Below are 23,777 nucleotides of genomic sequence, written 5' to 3' on the forward strand. Positions count from 1 at the left end.
GTAGTCACTGTTGTAATGTCAGAAACACAGCAACCAATTTGTCCACAGCAATTTCCCAAAACAGCAATCTGATAATGACCAGATAATCTGTGTTTTTTGTGATGTTGATTGAGGGATAAATATTGGCCAGGAGACTGCAGATAACTCCCCTGCTCTTCTTTGAAATTGTGCCGTGGGATCTTTTACATCTACCAAAGCAAGCAGATGTTTTGTGGTAAAAACAAAAAACTGCGAATGCTGGAAATCCAAAACAAAAACAGAATTACCTGGAAAAACTCAGCAGGTCTGGCAGCATCAGCGGAGAAGGAGAGAGTTGACGTTTCGAGTCCTCATGACCCTTCAACAGAAAACAGATGTTTTGTGGTCTGGTTTTAATGACTGATCTAAAAAAACAAAACCTCTAGCAGAGCATTGTAGATTCTTATCCTCGAGCCCTAGAATGGGACTTGAACCCAGAAGGCAAGCATGCTACCAACTGAGCCACAGCTCACCTTGAGTCATCAGCTTAGGTCACAACCTGAAGAAGCAGACAATACATAATGCTCTTTAGATTTGAGTGTCTGAATCAGGGGTTTAATAGCTTATCTTGAACTTGATTCCTGATATAAGATTGTTTTTTTCTTGTGACAAAGCTTCACTTTAAAATGCCCACACTTACATACAAACATACGAATTAGGAGCAGGAGTAGGCCATTTGACCCCTCGAGCCTGCTCCACCATTCAGTAAGATCATGGCTGACCTGATTGCGGCCTCAACTCCACTTTCCTGCCTATCCCAAATCCTTTGACTTCCTTGTCAATCAATTATCTATCTAACTCAGCCTTAAAAATATTCAATAACGCTGCCTCCACAGACTAAGGACCGTCTGAGAGAAAAAAATTCTCTTCATCTGTCTTAAATGGGAGACCCCATATTTTTAAACCCTGTCCCCTAGTTCTATTCTCTCCCACGAGGGGAAACATTCTTTCAGCATCCACCCTGTCAAGTCCCCTCAGGATCTTATATGTTTCATTAAGATCACCTCTCATTCTTCTAAACTCCGATGGATACAGACGCACCCTGTCCAACCTTTCCTTATAGGATAACCCCCTCATTCTGCAAATCAGTCAAGAGAACCTTCTCTGAACTGCTTTTAATGCAATTCTGTCCTTTCTTAAATAAGGAGACCAAAACTGTACACAATACTCTAGACAGGTTCACTTAATTTGTGAACATTAAAAACTAGGAATTTGCCTTCCACTGTGATGGGAAAAGGTTGGCACACTGAAAAAACTTTTCATCTTGATACAATCTGTAACATATTTTGGTCCAGATTTTGTGTTAGCAGTAATGGTGAGGCTAACAGCTTTCACTGTTATTATGAATCAGACGTAAACTTCTGGACTATGCAAATGTATGGTTAAATGCGGAAACCCAGAACATGTTGTCCATGTCATCTGCAGTATAAGAGTACCTCGCCATAGACTTGGCATCGAAAAACAAGCACAGCATGCAGTCAGAATACTTTCCCATCATCTTTGGCGGGAAAGTGTACTCACAGCATGCAGTGTTCTTCGGGAATTTCCGTTATAAATGTGGACGTAGGGAGTTACAGATGTGAAGTTCAGTGAGACTCCCTTTCACTGGGGAAATGGGCCAGGTGGGGGATGGCACTAAAGTGATATTGTTTGGTTGGCCTCGTATGCTAAGCCTTAGGGCAGCGCTGGTTCCAGAGCTCGGTGTAAGTGGGGAAATATACAGTATTAATGTACTGAACCATGAAAGGTGTGGTTCATAAGTGATGATGAAATATGATCATGCTCCTTTTTGCTGTCCAGGCAAAGAAGGAGAATTCGGAGGTAGCTAATTTCCACACAGCAAATGAGATAATTCTAGTAAAATAGCACCCTTGACACTTTTAACATAGATATTTGTGTTATTTTAAGGTCAGCAGGAACCCCAAAATAGTTTACCACCAGTGTTAAAATAATGCCGATATGAAAATTTAGGCCATGCTTGCTTTCTTTTTGTGGGGTGATGGCTGGCCCCTATCTGGTAGCTGCCCACAATGGCATGCTTGGAATTAGAAGCTCACTGGGACACTGCAGGTCCTGACTTGTATCCCATCATTCCTGGTCCTCAAGCAACACAACAGACTGACTTGTTGCAGTGCCAATTATCTACCATTAGATGTCATCTGTGCACTTTGTAAATTCTGTACCACTCAGTGGAATACTGATCCTTGGATCAGGGTAATGCTTGCGGATTAGGACTCTATGTATATTGAAAGTGAAGAGCAATTGGTCATTATTTTCTGTGCAGACACAAACTTGCCAAGTTGCATCTATACTATTTGACACCAGCAATGTAGCTAGAAGTCTCTTGTGGCAGTGAAGAATATTGCATGTGTTGATAGAAACTGTTTTCAGCCTATTTGTTTCCCCATGAAGTGGGCGGTGATAATTGTTTAGTGACATGGTGTGACTGAATTATCAGATCTCAGGAATTTATTCAGTGGTGCTAATGTTCATTCATCGATAGTAAATAAATCCCACCCAAAATTATACGATAAATAAAGATTAAAACAGTGATGTAAAGAAGTTATTGAAAGGTTATAGATCTGGCAGAGGCAGCCATTTTGAAGTATTGTGGTGTTACCTCTGTTACACTGATAACTATAGTAATTTGTCATTTACTAAACTTTTATTAATCCTGTCACTTGACTGTAAAGCATCATAGTATAACATATACTATGATGCAGGAAATGTATGTGGTTGGGGAAAGAAAATACCGGCACTGGTTTCCCAGCTCTGTTCCTGGTGGAGGAGGATGCCCACAAAATCCCACCTGATCCATTAAGAACACAATTAACATTGTTAAAGAGCTCATTGAGAGGCATGTTCAGATTTTTACAAGGGTGCATGGGCTGCACACTCTGTCTGGAGGCTGCACACAGTAGGAAACCAGTCATGGCCTCCCCAGGGAATTAGCTGGGCCCCATGAAAGGATGAACAGCGCAGAGGGAAAGTCGCCCATTGGCAAATAAGCGCAATCTGGTCAGTGCAGGTTGCAGGGAAAGTAATCATTGAATGCTCGGGCAGCCTGGGGGGGGGTCATCACCCTCCTGGCATTGCCGGTCCATAAGAGGAGGGAGAAAGGCTGCCAAATACAATGAAACATAATGCAGGGCCACCCAAGCATGAGAGTCCCCGATTCTGCAACACCCTCCCCAGGAAGGGCAGAGCCCTGGGCATCAGGAGGGAAAATGAGAGGGATGAGGGGCAGGAAAGACACAGAGGCTATACTCTCAATATAGGACGTACTGTAGAAGACTGAGATACCTTGAGGTGACCGAGAAGCAATGCTGCAGGAGACTGTGAGATGAAAGCAAAATACTGCGGATGCTGGAAATCTGAAACAAAAACAGAAAATGCTGGAAAAGCTCAGCAGGTCTGGGAGCATCTGTGGAGAGAGAAACAGAGTTAATGTTTCGACTTCGTATGACTCTTCGGAGCTGAAGAAAAGGCAGAGAAGAAGAGTCATACGGACTGGAAACGTTAACTCTGTTTCTCTCTCCACAATTGCTGCTAGACCTGCTGAGTTTTTCCAGCATTTTCTGTTTCTATTACTGCAGGAGACTGTGACTGGTGACAGGCAGCTCTGCCCTCGTTGCCAAAGACCTCACACCTCTCAGCACTGCTTGGCATGCCCTGCCAGTAACCGTCAAGGCCACTGTGGCTTTGAACTTCTTCACTTTTGGCTCTTTTCAACAACAGACCTTGGTGGCATCTTGCAAATGGCAGCTCACTGTTGAGAGAGGTGGGAGGAGAGAAGCGGGGAAGAGAGGTCACTTTGTGAGAGAGAGCTGGGCAGATGGGACCTCACGGGCACAGAGGGTATGGGGTTTCACCGCCTTCGCTGGAGCTCCCCAGGTGCTGGGCGTCACCGATTGCTTTGCATGTGGCCATTAAGCCATCCAGTGACCGGCCAATGAGACCCATTAACAGGAAGGGCTTCCACTCCCTCGACATCCAGCTGTTCTGCAACTATAACAAGAACTCCCTCCAAGTGTACTCTCCCTTTCCTGGCAGCTATCATAATCCTTTCACCCTCCAGCAGGCCAGGCTGCCTCCACTCACTCCAATCCCCAAATTCCATGGATGGATTTAAGGGGACAAAGGATATCCCTCGAAGAGATGGTGACTCATGGCTTTATGAGAGCCAGAGACAGAGATGATAGAACCAAAGCTATCTGCTCAAAACAGCAATTTTGAACTAGCAATCTGCAAAAGATGCAGTTCCAGTGACTGGGCTGGTCAGGTGGTGCCCTGCAGTACAATCTCGCGAGGGTCTCACTCATTGAGGTGGTCTGCTGAACTCTCCATAACATGGGCCTCCAGGGAGGTGTGGACCTTGAGAATGGTGAGACCCTGGAAGCACACAGCTCATGGGAGGAAGAGGAGAAACAGGACATGGAAGAGGAGGTGGAGGGGGAAGATGCAGAACACCAAGGTGCTCTGTACAGGAAGATGGTCGGGCCCAACGCGGAGCTCAAGGTCTTGTCAGGGTGCCACCAACATCAGGGATCATCTGATTCAGGCTTGTTTCAGCTGAACTCTGCCTCTGGCACCTCCTCCTGCTCATTAGCGAGGCGCTCATCATCCAGTGCCATCCTATCCAACCACATGTGAGGACCTACCGAGGTAACTGTATCTGCACTGTTGGAGGGTACATGTATATGGCTTGATGGTGCCACTTTTGAGCTCTGCAGTTACTGTGCTTGGCCTGGTGATGGTGAGGGAGTTGGTCTCATTACCTCGATGTGTGCACCTGTGGGAGAAACAAGAAGAGATCATGAGAATGAGCCTTGGAGAGCAGAAGCTCCTGCAGTGCTGAGGCTTCCCAATATAACTCAGTGTTCAGTCTGCTGCCAGACAGACTGAACTCCAATACACCCCTTTAATGAAGGCATTGTACACTCTAATCACCATCTCCACCGAGCGGCCTGCTTTGCCTTGTCCGACTCCCTCGTGGTGCGTGACATGACTCAGATGATGTCCGTGGCTCCCTTCTCCCTGGCGGTGGTAATGTGTATGTAGGAGATCCCTCTTGTAGGCATTTGAGCCTGTTTCTCCTGCAAGAACAAGAGAGAATGTGATAAGGCACCGCTGGCTTCTGTGGCCATTGCCAGCTGCATGTTTCAGTGCTGGCAGCTCCTCAGCAGCGCTATAGCTTGGAGCCTTGTTGAGGAGGCATCAGTCAGTACCCTGGGCACATACCCACCCCATACTCTGGAGCAGCAAGCACCCTGTGGTCGCTCAGCTGGTGTGTCTGCTGGAGGGGTAATACCCAGAGGCCAGTCCAGAGGATCGGGGGTTGCAGTCATCTTGTCAGAACAAACCCAGGCCATTAAACTTTTTCCTACACTGGATCCAGTTTTTGCTGATGGCGTCAGCTATCTCAACCAGGCCAACTTAGTCTAGGTGGGTGGCCTCCTCCTGCCACCCTGTGTGAAGAGGACATCCTTCCTCTCTTTTACGTCTGCCAGAATCGAGAGGCTGTTCTGTCCCAGGTTCCAGGCCTCTGGCCCTCCTGGGATATTCTATAATCTTCAATACTGAAAATGAAGCAGTGAAGCAGCAACCACAGTAATGGTTGCCCTGCTCTATATCAATTGGGGTACACTTGTGTAGCCCCGCCTCTATTCCCACCACTACGGTGGCTAATTAGTTGACAAACCTGTCTCCAGGTCAATGAAAAGGGCGTCCCCATGAAAACTGAGGCCATTGACTCCTCCCCCCCACCAGGGTACGGAAATGGTTCCAATTTCCATTCCCTGCCCCGGAAGGAAAATCCTGTCCCTTGTTTATTTTTATTTTTAGTTCCCGTGTGACGAATTTAATTGAAGAGAAATGTCATTTGTCAGATATTTGGTGGCTTTGATTTCTTTAAAAGTTATTTTACGGTCTTGAAAAGGCGCTGCCATTATTTCCCGAAATATGTGGAATGTTTCTGAGTATCCTACAATCTGATCTAATGAGAATTAGCTTCTCATCTCTGGTCATGTGCATTATGACACTCAAACCGTGCATGTACTATTATTAGATATGGAATGACAATTGGATTGTAATTGTCTATGGTTCAGGGAATGTCATAACACAAGAATGTTCAACTTTTGGAGCCGATGGCTGGGTATGTCTGTCAAAACTAGTGAGTCGACTGCAAATGACAATACAGACAGCAGAGTCTTAATACAGCAATTGAGAAACTAGAGAAAATGCTTTGAACTAATCTGAGGATGTTAAAGGCTTTATAAAAGTGCAAGCTTTCTTTCATCCCTTTCCCCATAGACAAAAAATGAAGACATCCAACATAAAGATGTGAGAATCCTCATGCATAAAAGAATGAGATTGCCCATCCACGAAAAAATGGAAGATTCCATACGTGAAAATGTGGGAACCCCTTAGACATAAAAGCTTCTATTCCTCAAGGCCATCCCAGCATCTTGAGCATTTGTCTGCTGCTATTTCCAAGCTCATGGATAAGGCACAAATTGTGATGTAGAAATAGTGAGGTAGGCCATTCAGCCCTTCTAACCTGTTCTGTCATTCAGTGAGATCATGGCTGATCTTCATCCTAACTCCAACTACTCATCTTGGCTCCATATCCCTCAATACCTTCAATCTTACAATTAAAATTATTAATTGAGGTGGCATCCATTGCTTTTTACGGGGGAATTCCACACTTCTATCACCCTTTTACTTCTTCTCCTGAATGCACCTGGCTCTGATTTTAAGATTCTGTCACCTTGTGCTCGACTGTCACCAGCAGAAAGATGTTCCCTCAGCAAGCTGTGAGAAGGCCTGAATGCTTTGTTTGAGTGGTAGAATGTCATTGATATAACTGAGAAACAACAGTAGGCTGGGAGCAGAGTCCTGAAAACTACTGCCATTGGGCAAAATCTGGTAGTAACTTCTTTGTCCATATTTCTAATAACAATTGTGCACCCTTTCAGAAAAAGTGGCATTCGTGTAATCAGCTGACTGGGGGTGTAAAGCTGGGAAATGGTGCATAGGCTAGCCCATTGTCTGCAATCCTGTCAAAAGCCTTTTCCACAGCCAGGAACATCATCAATATACACTCTCTTGTTAAAGTTTTGGAGGATGTACTTTGCAAGTCGTAGCAAGTTGCTCTGTAGAAGTCAATGCTGTTGAGGTAATGCTGGAGATGTTACATGATGACTCTCTCCATCAGTTTCCTCAGATAGCCGTGCACAACTGGTTGCCACCATCTTGCAAAGCAACCCAGCACTAGTGACTTGGTGAAGATCTTAATCTGTCTTGTGCGTCATCACATCAGATGCTTCAAGGAGCATACAATTAGTGCTGTCATCTCCTCCTGGGGTTTCCCTTGCATGCCTTATAACCCCAACCAGATTTCAGCAGCAGTAATTGGCTGGACCAGTTGCATTGTTCTTCAGTGTACCATCTTCTGGAGAACTGAGAACGGCCTTTTCCTGATTCAAGGTAAAGGATTGGTTTCTGCCTGGTCCAAATCCATCAATCAAGGAGTACACGCTTCTTTTACTCAAGGCCTGCAAAAATTCTGAGACTGAGCTGAGCCAAGATTGAAATTAGCTTTATGCGCAAGCACCTTTAAAAAAAGAACTGGCAGATGCTTTATAGGCCAGTTTAAAGAGCGTTCACCAGCTGTAACAGACACACAGGCTATGTGTTGGATGCTCTGATTACAAGACATGTACACGTAGTTTGCGAGCTATGTCTGAATTCTCAGATGACATTGCTTCTTGTAGCTCACTACAACTGTTAACGCAACTGCCAAACATTGTCATGGACCCCATAAGCATCTAACATGATTGACATTCTAAAACTGAAGGTTGCTTTGTCACATGATTGATTATCTTGTTATGTATAAATGACCTGTGCTTGTGTATAAAAAGTCAAATTTTGATGTTTGCTGATGATACGTAACTTGGGAATAGGAACATAGAGGAATGGACTATCAAGCACTTGAAGCCTGTTCCTCCAATCAATGAGATTATGCTGATCTGCAGCCTAACTCCATATAACCACCTTTGCCCCATATACCTTGATATTTCTGTTATAAAAAATCTAGCAATCTCAGTTATAAAATTTACAACTGATCTATCATCATTTGCCATTTGTGGAAGACAGTTCCAAAATCCTATCACCTTTGTGTGAAGAAGTGTTTCATGGGCCAGAATCTTTGGGTCGGCGAGCAGGGGCGGGCCCCACTCGCCGCCGTGTAAAATGACACGCGATGACATCGGGCGTGCGTCCTGACGTCACCGCGCGTCATTCAGATCTTCAGTTTGGCAGGCGCGTAACAGAGTCGGCTGCGTGCCTGCCGAACTGTCAAAGGCCAATTAAGGCCATTTAAATTCCAAATAAAATAATTGACTGAGCTGCCTGTCCAACCTTAAGGTTGGCGGGGGGCAGGCGAAGAGCCCAGGCGGCCTTCGCGTTTATCATGAAACCTCATCCACGGGCGGGATGAGGTTTCATGAAAGTTTTTAAACTTTAATAAAAATTTTAAGTAAAATTTGTCATAAGCATCTCACATGATTGACATTCTAAAACTGAAGGTTGCTTTGTCACATGATTGATTATCTTGTTATGTATAAATGACCTGTGCTTGTGTATAAGAAGTCAAATTTTGAAGTTTGCTGATGATACATAACTTGGGAATAGGACATTCATAGGCATGTCTCAGCTCGTGTGACACTGTCACATGAGGGGACATCTCTGAATTTTTTTTCCCCTTTATTTAAATTTTTAAAAATCAAACTAATCTCCCTGAGGCAGCTCTGTGCCTCAGGGAGATTTCTGCGCTGTTTCGCGCGCATGCACGTAAGACCGAAGGCCCCGACTCTCTCTCCTCCCACCCGCCCCCCCTCCCCCCTCCTCCTCCCCCTCCCCGCCCACACAGGGAGCATACAGCGCTTCCGGCTGCGTCTTAATTGGCCCGCCCACGTAAATTGGCGGTGCACGGCCAATCACGGGCAGCAATCGGCTGCATGCCTGCTCCCGCCCAACCATCCCGACGGGGAGAAAATTCTCCCCATGATTTTGCTCCTGAAAGTTCTGGCTCTATTTTTTTGACTGTACCCCCAGTCCTCGACTCCCCAACGAACAGAGATAATTTCCCTCTATCTACCCTAACTAGTCCCCTAATTTCTTGAAACTTTGATCAAATCACCCCCCTAACCTTTATTTCTGGGGAATCCAACATTCAATTGTTCAACATAATATAAAAGCAAAATAGTGCGGATGCTGGAAATCTGAAACAAAAACAAAAAAATGCTGGAAAAGCTCAGCAGGTCCGACAGCATCTGTGGAGAGAGAAACCGAGTTAATGTGACCCTTCTTTGGATTCGATTGTTCAATCTCTGCTCATGCATAGTTAACCCTTGGAGTCCAGGTAACATTCTAGTGCAGCTACACTTCCTCCAAGACCAGTATACCCTTCCTAAGGTGTGGTTCCCAGAACAGTTCAAAGTTCATGGGGCAGAATTTTGAGGTTGTCGGGCAGGTGTGGTGAGCGGGCCTGGGAATGGCCAGGAAACGGCCTACCACATGCGAGTCGCCCCCCCCCAGGCTGCGATATCACGCTGGCTGGCCAATCAACAGCAAGGGGTGGCGGGGGTGACGGGAGGAGGGCAAACATTGAAGTCAGCGCAGGCACTGGGGAGTGCGCAATGAAAGCTTCCTGAAGGCAGAGAGCTGCCTCAGGGAGCTGAAGAATTTAAAACCATCAAATAAAGATTTTAAAATGCAGAAAAAAATGACAAGACATCAGACTCACTCACTTAAACATATAGGTTATAAGAATTCTGCCCAAACATTTTTATATATTTTTTAATTAATATCAGAAACCTCATCCCGCCCTTGGATTTTACCCTCAGGCGTGTTGGGCGCGCACCCGCACCCCGAGTGAAAAATCCTGCCCCACGTGTGGTCTAACCAGGGCTTTACATAGCTCAAGCATGACTCCTTCCCCTTTTATTCTTTTCCTCTCGACCTACAGGGCAGCATTCCATTAGCCTTTTTGATTATTTACCACGCCTGTTCATGATGTGTTAATAATTTATGTACTTGGACTCCTAAGCCTCTTTAGACTTCCACTGTTTCTTGCTTTTCACCATGTAGAAAGTACCTTATTCTACCCTTTTTGGTTCCAAGGTGGATGAGGTCACATTTGCCTACATTGAAATCCATTTGACACAGCCTGCCCATTTCTATCAATAACTCTGTAATTTTATGCTTCTGTATACACTGCTTTGTTGAAATAATTCTTTGTTCGTTCACTTGCAGTGCCATGATGAGTAATACGTCTAATGATACAAATTTGTATTCTGCGACCTCCCCAAACTCAACGAAATCACCTGCTAACTTTAAACGTAAGTAATGTGGCTCTGGCGTTGTCCATGTTTAGTAGAGTTGATGATTAAAATCTGTTGTTTAAAGCTTTGCTGTGAATAACAAGATTCTTACAGGGGCACAGTCCTTATGAAGAAGTAGTTGGAGAAGTGCCAGAATAGTAGTGCTATTTTGATCACATTCTAATCCTGCCACTGCTACCAGGAAAAGGAAATTGGGAAATTGGCTTCCACTCCATCCACCAGTGCATGTGTGGTTTCTCCAACCACTTGCATCACAATTGTGCACTCACTGCCTGCCATCTGCTTCCCAAAACTTGGATCCTGCCCGCTGCCTGCTCCCCTCGCTGCTTTTCCACCGCAGCTTATCACCACTCCCTTTGCCACTTCCTCCCCACTCCCTACTGTGACCCCTTGCCTCTTCCCTTCTGCGGCCCCTTGCCACTCACTTGGCCTCAGGCTAGAGCAGGAGGAAAAGGTGAAAGAAAATGGCAGGGAGCGGCGAAGGGATACGTGAAGCAGGAGGGAGCAGCGTGGCTGCGGGAGGGAGCAAGTGGAGCGGCGAGGGGATGCAAGCAGGTGGGAGCGAGAGGAGACAGGCCAGCAGCAAAGGGTGCAGCAAGGGGAAGTGGGAGGCAGCGGGAGGATGTAAGGGAGCAGTGAGAGGAAGTGGGAGGGAATGGAGGGGCATGTGAGGGAATGACAAAGGCAGTGGTGAGGTGGCCTAGGGGGTGGCAAGAAGGGGAACCAGCATGGTGAGTGGAGGAGGGGGGGCAAGCAGGAAGGAGTAGCGAGCTGGCCACACGAGGGATCGTGGGGAAGCAGGAAGAAGTGGGGAGTGGAAGCATTAAGGAACCAGACCAGTGAAGTGGTTTTTTGTCTCTTCTTTTGATCTTTGCCATCTTTAATGCAGGCACTGACACTGCAGGAAGTGCTGCCAGAAGTATTGCGGCACAAATAAACGCAGCTGCTCCATGTAGTGTTAATGGATGGAAAATTGTGTGGGCCATGGCCACTTAAGCACTGAATTTGTGCAGAGCCCTCCTGGAGCTACAATTTACCCATAAGTTACCCATCAACACATTATCAGATTATTGAAAGCCACGGGTTGGTGGAGAATAAATTGAACTTGGTAAAGATTAAATGACTTTCACTGGCAGTCTCAATAGAAGATACTTGCTGGGAATTTACACTTCCAATTTAGTTCAATACAAGTGCATTTACTACTCACTTCCACAATTTAATTTGATAACATAGAAAGCAACCAGCTGTCCAAAAATGATAAGCAATCCATTCTCTTAACATACCATATTGTGCAAAAACAAACAATGACTATCCTTTATATGCACGAATGAGATGTTAGGCTGTTTACATATGCAAGAGAAGGGACGTTACGTCTGTTTCAGGTCTCCACATCAAAGTTTGCGCAGAGGCAGCCAGTGTCAACGCTGGCGGTACTTGGGGAAACCAATCCTTAACATTTCCTGGAATAATTGGTAAGTTATTCACCTGCAAAGTACCATTCCAATCACTGCCACACCCAACCCTAAGATACCCAATCTGCAACCTCCAGAATCTGGCCCTGGCCACTGAAGTATTTTCCTTCTGGACCTGACCTCTAGCCTCCCCAGCCCCCAATTGCTGTCCCTCCCCCCGGCCATTTCCTCCCCCATCCATGAGCCCTGTGATCCCACCACTGACCACCAATCACTTGCCTGTGTGTCGTGGCAGTACTAACAGATAGCTCCTACCTCCGTGACATACTCCTGCAACACCTTCCCTTCATCAACGAGTATGAGGCCCAATATGCCAGGGTTCCGTGAAGCTCAACATTTATGTGCATTTCTGGAATTTAGGTTGTACTTTAAACAATGATTTAAAACGATGTTAATGCACTCACGCAAGTGCTGGAAGTTTGTGTCTGCCATTGGCCTATGCTGTTGTATGTCTGCAATCTGTGAATGCTGATCTAGCTTGTCCTGGCATGTTGTTTCATTATTTACCAAGCAGATGTTTAGTGGTGGCATGGGGGCTATTTATCTCAACAATATTGTTCACCAGAACTGGAGGCAGCCAAAGCACTATGCACTAAAAGTGTACACATTCAGCTGTTGAAAGTTGTTAACATTTAAAAAGGATTTAATTTACAATGAGCAGCAGGCTAAACAGAATTATCCTTCTGGCTGCTCTTGGGTTCTTGTACTTCTGGTTTGTTACAGCTGACGTTGGAGAAATAATGCAGTCCAATTTATAAAAGAAAGTGAAAATATGCAATTTTATGTTTCAGTGACTCCCGTTCTGAACCAATTCTGATGTTCTAATCTGAGCAATCCACCTCAGAATTTCCTTTCTAAAGTAAATTTGCTTTGCATATGAAACATTTTCTTCTGTGCTTTATATTAGTATTACATTTCCTTTAAAATGAAAACGTTGCTATATGCACCATACACATTCCACAGCATGGGTGGAATTTAATGCCCTCTGCCATGGCGAATTTGGTGGTTATGGGGCGTTTCATCGGGCAGAAGGGTGGCGAGTGAGGACCCCGCCACCTTCCCGCTCCTGCCCTGATTAAGTCCGTGGCAGGAAGGCCTGTCCCACTGCCAATTGAGGCCCTTTAAGCGGGCAAATAATGCCCACTTAAAGAGCTCATCCCGTCACCCAGCAGTAGGCGGAGGAGCTCGCCATATCGGGAGCCCAAAAAGTAAACCATGTCAGGGTTGATTGTGGGCTTCTAGGGGGGTGGATGCAGGGGTCGGGGTGGGGAGCGGGTGTGTGGGTCCCGTGATCAGAGGTGCACAGTGCCTGATCGGGCCCTGGCATCGGGAAGGGGGGCCTGCTGAGACCATTCCTTCTCCCACCCCTTCATGACCCCCACACATGATTCCCATCCCGCCATCACTCACCCATGCCTGAGTCCTTCAATGATGCTGGATGTCGGATGGGTGTAGTACCAGCTGCAGCCACTGCCTCCCCAGTGGTGCTGCCGAGCATTGAGGAGCTGCCAGCCTTTGATTGGGTGGCAGCTCTCAGCGGGCAGGACTTCAGCCTCCAAGCTCCTTGGTCTGGAGAATGCTCACCATGGCCCAGTTAAGTGCCTGAAAAGAGGCGACCTGGGGCTCTCATTGGCTCGCGAGCTGGTGGGCAAAAGCCATTAAATATCACCTCATGCTTCATTACCACTTCAAAATCAGGATTAGATTTCCAATTCTGAGAATTTGCTCCTACAACATTGTGAAGAAAGTTTATTTATATTTCTTGGTGTTCATTTCAAATCAAGAGAGTAGAATTCCCTAGCTTTGTCCTCACATAAAGCAGTGCCAAAAGGACAAATTTAGTCCTCCGTGAATGACTAATATTTGTGCATTAGTTACATAGGGAGTTGATATTGTTTTATTTTTGTAAGAACATGAGGAGCATCACAAAATGCTTTTAACTTTGTTTCAAAACTGCTTTCAAAAATTTGTTACAAAAATATTCCCCACGCTGGGTCAGGGATGCCAGGTTTACATCAGATGTTTCCCAACTGGTCAGATTGTGACATCACACGGCTGTCCTGGCTGATTTGAGGCACAAATTCCAATCTTAGATCTTGCAGGTTCACTCAATGCATTTTGTTTATCACTCACCGAAGACCCCATGTTCAGAGGGGACCGGCCACATGCCCTATTTAAAGAGCCAGCCAACTAACATGCAAGTAAGATGATTTGGACGAACATCGGTTATTGGAAAGTTTGTGGGAAAACAGTTGTGTATTTTTGCAGGCGTTGTGGCGAGGGTATTTGGCAGGGGGTGTTGCTGCATCTTCACAGGGAGGGTGGAGGATTTGGTGACCTGTCTACACAAAAGCTGCAACAGGTATGGGGGCTGCAGCTGCAGTGCCTCTGGATTTGCAGGATGGCAGGAAGATGGAGCCAAGGCTGCGGAGAGGGCAAGCTCTGTGCAGTACCCTCTGTCAAGTTGAAACCAGACTCCTCCATGCTCCCCAATAGGGGCAGAAGGCTGTTGGGTAGGCTAGCCAATATACCCAGCAATTCAGTTTGCATCCTTATCAGGGTTCTCCTATAAGGAGGGATCCTCATCTGAGTCCCTTGAAGTTGGCACATGATCTGTCCCTTTCCTCTGACCTACCTGCAGCCTACACAGGCTTGGTGACTACTCTATACTAGTTCTAAGGTACTTGCAGTGCCAGCATCTGAGCTGGCGGCTGGGGGTGTCAGGGCAAGTAACTTTATCATTGCTGTGTTGCTGCTCTGTCGCCTCCTCTTGTGGTGCAGTGGCTGGTCAGGTCTTGAGTATCTAAAAGCAGAAAATCAGAAGAGGAAAGTTGGGGTGGGGAGAGGGGGTAGGGTGGAAAGGTAGCGGTCCAAGTTAATGGTGTATGTAGTTTGTTCAACATGCCAGAAAGCAGGATCAGGGTGAGGTGGATACAGAAGGGGCATGAAGCACAAACATACTGTTATCCTGAATGCTTTCAGTAATGCCAAATGGCACAGACTCTGTTGCAGCCAGCACCATGAAGCTGGGAATCATTTCCTCACTAGGGCTTAGGAGATGCAGTAGTCCTTGTCCCCCATCAGTTCTGCCGTGCTCTCTCCTATTGTGGGCCACCTTGTCCTGCAACAATGTCAGTGATTACATTGCACTGTGTTTGGTGATGTGTCTGCCAAAGCTGAATAGCTGGAGGTATGTGGAAGCAACAGGAGCTAGGTGTGAGGCTGGCAGCATTGGTAGGTGTGTGAGGGTGAGGTGGAGTATCTGAATGTTAAGCCTGAATGCTAACCACTGGTGCTGGGTGAGTGATGGGAGTGTGCTGCATTGGGCAGCGAGGGTGTTGCCATGGGTAGGAAGATGCCCTTTGAAGATTCATTCGCACACCTTGACCACTCTTTTGAGGTAATTTAACTTCTTGCAGCACTGTTGTTAGGTCCTGGGGGTCTGATTCCAGGCATTGACCTTCCCAATCACTCATTCCCATCGGAGCATGATCATTTGAGGCCTTCTGGTCTCCCATGGAAACCTGACCTCTCTCTCCAGTCAACCTCCACCGCTAAGGCACCACATCTGTGAACCTAGGAGTGCTCTCTCTTCCCTGGTGCTCTGTTTGTGCAGCTCCCTTTTGCAGCTGCTGTCAGTATAGGCAGTCAGCAGCACTTTTCTTCCTGAGTGCAGCTCACCTTTAAGAGGGGCAGATACCCTTTAAGAGGGGCAGGTTGGCTGCACCACGTGATATCAGATGATGCAGCTCAGATCCTTGCTGATCAGTCAGCAACAGCATGGACCCCACTCAGACCAACACTACAATCATTTAAACAAGGAGGCCGCACTAAGTTTGGGAGCTGCCTGCCTCAACAGGCATGGGCAGAGCATAAATCATGGCCCTGTCCCTGAAAGTGGACTTTATCAGATCTTTAGCACAAAACATTCAGAAATCAAAGGTTTGTTGACTGAATTATGAAAAAGCGGGAGATAATCTCTCAAATAAAATACTGTGAACAGTGGAAAAATGCACCATGGGGTGGCACACTGGATTACAAAGACCCTGAGGTGATCTTGCATTTGGCAGACATGGAATGGGACGATCACACATCAGCTGCCTGATATTGCCTGATAAATTTTGATAATCGGCTCCATTGGAATAAAAGCAAGTTGTTCACACTGAATGAGCCCTGACAGGCAGCTTGCCATTCGGGGGGGCGGGGGTGGGGGGGGAAGTAGGGGCAGAGGTGGAGAATCAGGTATCCTGGCAGCTCCTCAGGTAGGAGTTGGGGGGCAGGTGATACCTGTGGGAGGTACTGTAGAGGGCCCAGGAACAGGCAGAATGCTTATTGCTCTTCCTGGATCCCAAAATTCATTCAACAGACTCACAGTTAAGGAACACAGGTTAGGTCATTCTTATAAAAGCAAAAAACCGCGGATGCTGGAAATCCAAAACAAAAACAGAAACAGAAATACCTGGAAAAACTCAGCAGGTCTGGCAGCATCGGCAGAGGAGAGCACAGTTGACGTTTCGAGTCCTCATGACCCTTATATTTCACCCTTTTCCTATTTTTACTTAGTTCTTTTGAAGGGTCATGAGGACTTGAAACATCAGCTGTGCTCTCCTCCGCCGATGCTGCCAGACCTGCTGAGTTTTTTCAGGTATTTCTGTTTCTGTTTTTGTTTAGGTCACTCTTATGTTTGGTCCAACTGCGCGGAGAGTGCTACATTCACTCAAACAGTTGGAAGAATTGCATCGAGACTTTAAAAAAAAAATTCATAGGACCCCAGTTTAAATGTATTGTTGAGGCTCCTGCCTGGTTTGAATGGTCACCTGTCTCAAGGCCCCCTGCCAAACCACATCGAGCATAGGGATGCCGGAAAGTTGGCACTAAATCTTTCTTGTGATTCTCGCCCCATTATCATTCCATTCCCACTGAAAGAAAGTGGGGTAGCAAGAAGAAAATCACCCCCTTCCCAAATTCAGCCCCTCATCTGAGCTACCTTAGCCAGGGAAGGAGCAGGGATAATGTATGTGGTCTCAATGTACACAGACTGACTGTTGGGGTGGGGATACGGCATAGTTCCTGATCCTGATTGCTATCTGATGATCTCTGCTGGAGTGCATACAATTGTAAACAGGCCAAAATGAAGGCTAACTTTGCTGATCTTTGCAACCACATAACCTGCCAACATCCACTATCTGAACTCACACTTAAGGAACAACCATGTGGATTGCGCCAGAAGGTTCCTGTAGCCCAGTGGCAGCCGATTGGGGAAAACGTAAACAATCGCATTAATCTCAAACCACCAAACAGTGACCATGTTCCAATTTCTGTACTTTACTGAAAACCAAGTGTACGATTTTAATGAATCTGTGCTCCTTTTCAAAATGATTTTCTCTACTTTATTCAGATTCCTATGTTCCTGTATATGTAATTGTGCCACTGGCGATTGTGATTTTAATTGGCGCTGTTCTTTATTTCAGGTAAGCGTTCAGCTTTTTGAAAAAAATATATAATTGCTGTAAATATGTATCTGACAGAAAATATGTTGCATTTTACAGGCTAAGAGATTTTGTATGCAATCTACATGTAACATGACTTGTGTAATGCTCCTATGAAGCATCCATTGTAAAGCATTAACTAGTTGCTTTGGAGATTTATGAAGCGCACAGTGAAAGCAATTTTCTCACAGTGTTCTGCAAATCATTTTCTAATAGCTCTGCAGTAGTGACAAAGGAGTTTAGTACTTCTTCTGACATCATCGGACATTCTCCTGCACTTGCAGATCCAGATAAAAAAATGGAATTTTTATTTAAACCAACCAACATTTTATTTAAAATTCAATACAAAAGAATTATCAGAAAATGAAATCACCGCCATGTTACCCCCTAATACAAAAGCAAAATATTGTGGATGCTGGGAGCCTGAAATAAAAATAGAAAATGCTGGAATTACTCATCAGGTCAGGCAACATCTGTGGAAAGAAAAACAGAGTTAACATTTCAGAGCAATGACCTTTCATCAGAAGGAAAGGTCACCAACCTGAAAAAATTACAGCAGAATTTTATCTTTCATGTCAGGTCTCAACGGATGTCAAGGAGGGTGATGGATCTTCCATCTCGATTTTACCGGCGGGAGTTTAACCATGAGCTGCCATCAGGTTTTGCCGTCGGCTGCTGGCCCAATCAGAGGATTGGCAGCTCAGCGGTACCACCAGGACCACTGGCCACACTGCTGAGGCATGCAGGGCCCCTGGAGCCTACATGCTCTAGGCTGAAGAAACATTTTAAAAACTTTTAACAAGATATCAATAGAGGGGAATCTTCTGTGACCTAATTGCTGGGGTCACAGGGCCAGGCTGCCTTCCCTGTCTGATTGCCCCACTTTGAATGGAAAAATACTGCCCCCGCCTGAAACCCCATGGACTGCCACTGGGATGCTGCCTGCCTTCAGCTGGAGGCCTCCACACCCCATGGGGCTGTGTCGATCCATCATCAACAAAATGTCAATGGCCATTAATGGGCCTTTTCAATATTCAAGTTTGCTTCCTGCTTCCTTCTGGTGGGAAATGCCCCAATGGCAGGACCATGTCAGGAAGTTGATCCAACCTGGCTTCCCCCTAATATTACCTGCCACCCCCCTCCATGCTGTGATCCCCCCTCCCGTGGCCAGTAAAATTCTCCTCCTTGTTTCTCTCTCCAGGGATGCAGCCTATGAAGTATATCCAGCATTTTCTGTTTTTATTTCAAGTTACTCCCTGGTGTGCGTGGTGGCCGAGTTGGTACTATTGATAGAATTAATCAGCAGGTGCTTTTAGGTGGAAACTTTTAGTTTATTTACAAAGTACTCAGCAGCAACTACGCATGTGCTTTCACTTCAAACTCTGTCTCTACACTACTAACTACTAACCACAGAGCCCATGCCACTCTCCTATTGGGTACTAAAGATCATGTGATCTTCCTTAACAAGTATTATTCTTAAAGGTATATTACACACTAAATAAAACCATAATTACTACATCCCTTCCCCTTTACTCGAATATACATATTATATTTACAAGTACAAATTTCTCAAGACAACAAATTATTTACACTGGGTAGGGAATTTACAAGTTCAGTCTTTCAGGTGGTTTCCTGATGCATGTATGTTTCAGCTCTACAACTTCAGATGCTTTGTCAGGAACCTCCTTTTCCGGAGTTGCCTGAACATCAGGTTCTTCGGTGGGCACCTGCAGTTCTGTATCCTCAACTCTTACAGGAACATCAGACATATCTGTACTGGGTTGAGTCCTCTGAACAGGAAACGTTGACCCGGTCGTGAATACTGTTGGAAACAATTCTTGGTAATTTGTTTCTCTCTGCCTTAGATGATCCACTTGTTTCTGTGTGTCTCGGCCTTCCACCTCCATGTGGTAAGATAGCAGTCCAGTCACCACTTATTTCACCCGGTAACCACTTTGGTCCTTCTCCAAAGTTCTTCACGTATACCGTCTTTCCCACAGTAAATTTCATCTCACGACTATACCAGTCATGTCTGGTTTTCTGGCTCCCCTGACTCCACCTTCTCCTCTAAATTCAGCATTATTAAGCTCAATCTCGTCCTGAGACAGTGTTTCATCAATAATTCCGCAGGTGCAACACCTGTCATTGTGTGAGTGGTAGTCCTGTAATGAAAAAGAAAGCATGCTAGCTTTGTTGCTAAAGAATCTCCAGTTAGCTTCTTTATAACTGCCTTGAACATTTGAACTGCCCTTTCAGCCAGTCCATTTGAGGAAGGGTGGTATGGTGAAGTTTTTACATGAGTGATACCGTTGAGGCTGAAAAACCAATGATGCTCATAAATGCTCTGCTGTTATCACAAATGGACTGCTGGTAGCCCGTTAATGGCAAAATTTGATGTAGCTTCTCAATTGTAACAGAAGACGTTGGTGACTTCATCTCATTTACATCCAACCATTTTGAGTGGGCATCGACAATGAGCAGAAACATTGTTCCCATGAAAGGTTCCACGTAGTCAATGTGTAACCGCGCCCATGGTCTTCCTGGCCGCACCCAATGACGTAACGAAGCTGTTGAAAGCAACTTCTGCAGTTGCTGACGTTGCACACAATGTTCCTATAAGAGTTGAGGATACAGAACTGCAAGCGCCCACCGAAGCACCTGATGTTCAGGCAACTCTGGAAAAGGAGGTTCCTGACAAAGAGTCTGAAGTTGTGGAGCTGAGACGTTCCACACATATCAGGAAACCACCTGAAAGACTGAACTTGTAAATTTCCTACCCAGCGTAAATAATTTGTTGTCTTGAGAAATTTGAATTTGTAAATATCATATGTATATTCAATATATTTCATTATTCATCCCAGGCCACTATAGGTAGCTGTGTGCTATGGCCTTCATTCAGAATATTTGTGGATATGCGCTGTGTAGTTCAATTAAAAGTGGCTCCCTTCCCTTTGGAGAAACTATCACTCATGCTCCCCACCATAAGATGCCATCCTGGCTGGTTATTTCTGTCTTCTGTTAAAGTACAGTTTCATTTCATCAGATAGGGGCTCCTGTGACCAACCATTTAGCACTTGTTCCCGTACTGGAGATAGGACTGGGTCTTGACTTGTCCAGTCTCTGATCTGTCGAGCGCATACCGGCGAGAAATCTAAAAAATTTAACAATAAAACTGTGGAACTGGGACATCCTCATCTTTTTCTTATAAAGGCAAATGACTTCCAGGCTTATGTACGAAAGTATAATCGTATGATGCCAGGATTAAAGTTTTATTTGTGTTTGTGTGTCTTCTATCTATGTGCCTTCTTCTTTATAGCGCTGACTTTAATCTTTTTGACTTCAATATTAGCCAGACTTCTTTCAAGCTTGACTTGAGTTGAGTCTCCCAAAATTTCATCATGTCTGCTCCTTAGAAAATTCTGCGATTTTTGCCTCCAAAGCCTCTTTGGCTTCATGTAGCTGATTCTTCAGCTCTTCCATCTCTTTTATGTATTTGTTTGCTGCCTCCTGGAAAATTGAACATTGTTGTGATTTCTCTGCCAACTCATTCTTCTGTTTATTCAGAGAAGTGTTGAATTCTTTCTGTTTCTCTTCATACTTTTCCAGAGGTACAAACTTTGACCTGAGGGAACCTTGTAGTGTGTGAAGATCTTTCAGCAGGTTTTCTTTTTCCTTTCAATGGTTGCTCACCTTGTCTCGAACTCTGTCCTTAAACATGTTCTCTTCAAGTTCTTTCTACTGTTCTTCCATATTTTGGCTTAAGACAGCCTGCATTTCTTCAGGTTGTTGAGTCCTTACACACTCCTTTTCAAAACAGGAATGCTCCCAGCTTCCTTTTGGAATCTCAGTGGTCAATCAAGGTCGATTTCCCTTAGCCAATTTCAGCCTAGGAGGCTTGGTCCTCTGTCTCTCATTACCAACACTGGCAGCTTTACCGATTGGATTCCATAATGGACAATACTCGACTTATGCCTCTGACTTGAATGTCTTCATCCATGTATGTTCTTAATTGGGCAGTTGTTTCTTCTAAATTTAATTGATGTTCCCCATTATTCAAATACCTGAAGGCATGTTCCCCAATTACTGTAGTGGAAGCTCCTGTGTGCACCTCATTCTAACAGGTCTGCCATTTACTTTCACTGTTATAAGTATTGGCTATGTCGTTCCAACTTTCAGATTAAGCAACGAGTAAATATCTGAATTTGTTGTTTCAGGCTCTTCTACATTGTAGATCTCACTGGGTTTTTTCTTTTGTTTAAAAGCCTGCTTGAATCTTCCCTTGCACTGCTTCATTATATGCCCACTTCTGTGACAATAATAACATTCGAATTTTTTAAACTACCAATCATTAAAAACTGCTTGTTTCCATCTCTATTAAATTATTCTTTGTTTTTGCTGCCAAGTCATTTTTTTCTCATTTTCCAGCTAGCGTGGGCTGTTTCCTGCTTCTCAGTCGAGTCTTGTCTTTTCACGCCCTATTTGGCTAGAGTTTCCCGCCTGATGTGGAGGATGGCTCCATTTTGAGCGCCCTGAATGGCTTTTGAATCTTTTACTGTGCTTTCCATGGCCAGTGCTATCTCTAGCATCTTCTTGAAATCCAAATTCACTTCGGACAATAATCTCTTCTGAATCGTGTCCTCATTCACGGCGCACACTAAACGATCTCTGAGCATGTCGTTTATAGATGTACCAAACTCACATAGCGTGCAACTGTCTCCCCTGGAGCTCTATTTCTCGAGTTAAACTTGAATCTTTGCATCGTTACTGAGGGCTTAATGACCCTTCACGAGGTCCACCAATTCAACAAAATTTTTCAAATCTGGGGCACTGGGTGCTGTTGAACTTTCAATCAAGCCATAGGTTTTATTCAAACATATACTTAAGAGGGTCGTTGACCTCTCCTCTTCCCCCATAATCTCGTTCACTTGGAAAATGAACGTTCAATGTAATGAGACCAATTGTCCATGGCTAGATCGAAAGGATCAATTCTTCCGAATTTCGGCATTCTGAGAGGGAATTACTTCATCGATTTGAACGGACTTACAATTACTTACAATTACTGGGCGAGGTACAGTGGCAATTTCATTTCACTTGATTTCTTCTGTTAAACTTGTTTTGTCCTCGTCGCCAGTTTGTTGTGAGTTGTGGACGAGTTGGTACTATTGATAGAATTAATCAGCAGGTGCTTTTAGGTGGAAACTTCTAGTTTCTTTACAAAGGTACTCAGCGGCAACTACACGTGTGCTTTCACTTCAAACTCTATCTCTACACTACGAGCCACTAACTATAGAGGTAGCCCTTGCTACTCTCCTATTGGGTACTAAAGATCATGTGATCTTCCTTAACAAGTATTATTCTTAAAGGTATATTACATCCTAAATAAAACCATAATTACCACACTCCCTAATCATGACAAATACACTAAAAGCTCCTCCCGGGAACCAGAAAGGTTTGTCCAACAAAACAATTTAGCCATCAGTGGAAAGTGCTCTTGAAACCAATTTGTTCTGAAGTAATTCCATGATTGGAAAATAACCCTAACAAAGCAGAATCTATAGTCCTTACATAAGGCTGGTAAAGGAGGTTGGGCAACTATTAAACCAGCAACAGACAGAGCAACTTGCATTCATATAACACAACCTTGCTCTGAGGAAGGATTATACGGACTCAAAATATTAACTGTTTCTCTCTTCACAGATGCTGCTAGGCCTGCTGAGTTTTTCCTGCATTTTCTGTTTTTGTTTTCCAGCGTCCGCAGTATTTTGCTTTTATCATTGCATCTATATAACACTGTATTTAACTTAGAAAAAGCTGCTTCTTAGAGGCATAGGGCAAAAATGAACAGGAATCCAGAAGGGGAAATATCAGGAAAGATAACAACAGTTTGGTCAATGACATAGTGGTATTGTCACTGGTAATCCAGAGACTCAGGGTAATGCTCTGGGAGATGAATCCCACCACGGCAGATGATGAAATTTGAATTCAATAAAAATCTGGAATTAAAAATCTAATGATGACCTTGAAACCAATCTCGATTTTTGTAAAAACACACCAGGTTCACTAATGCCCTTTAGGGAAGGAAATCTGCCATCCTTACCTGGTATGGCCTACATGTGAGTCCGGATCTGCAGTGCTGTGGTTCACTCTTAAATGCCCTCACAAATGGCCTAGCAAGCCACTCAGTTGCATCAAACCACTAAAAAGTCAATAAAAAGAAATGAAACCGGATGGCCCACCGGCATCGGAAAACGCCAACGACAAACCTAGCCCTGTTGACCCTGCAAAGTACTCCTTATTGACCTTTGGGGGCTTGAGAGCTGTCTCACAGAATAGTCAAGTAACAGCCTGACACAGTCATACTCACGGAATCATACCTTACAGATCATCTCCCA

General features: G+C 44.9%; 1 protein-coding gene across 1 annotated transcript in view; it reads left to right on the top strand.

Annotated features, from left to right (window-relative positions):
• Nucleotides 1-23,777, top strand: part of ptprea (protein tyrosine phosphatase receptor type Ea) — a 321,222-nt gene that overhangs the window by 236,980 nt on the left and 60,465 nt on the right. The window contains exons 4-5 of the mRNA XM_078564878.1: nt 10,336-10,421; nt 17,295-17,367. Of these exons, the coding sequence (XP_078421004.1) occupies nt 10,340-10,421; nt 17,295-17,367 (155 nt within the window). The 5' untranslated portion in view covers nt 10,336-10,339. The remainder of the gene's footprint in view (nt 1-10,335; nt 10,422-17,294; nt 17,368-23,777) is intronic.

Source organism: Cetorhinus maximus, chromosome 20 (genome assembly GCF_964194155.1).
Source record: "Cetorhinus maximus chromosome 20, sCetMax3.hap1.1, whole genome shotgun sequence".
In the NCBI taxonomy this organism is placed as follows: Eukaryota; Metazoa; Chordata; class Chondrichthyes; order Lamniformes; family Cetorhinidae; genus Cetorhinus; species Cetorhinus maximus.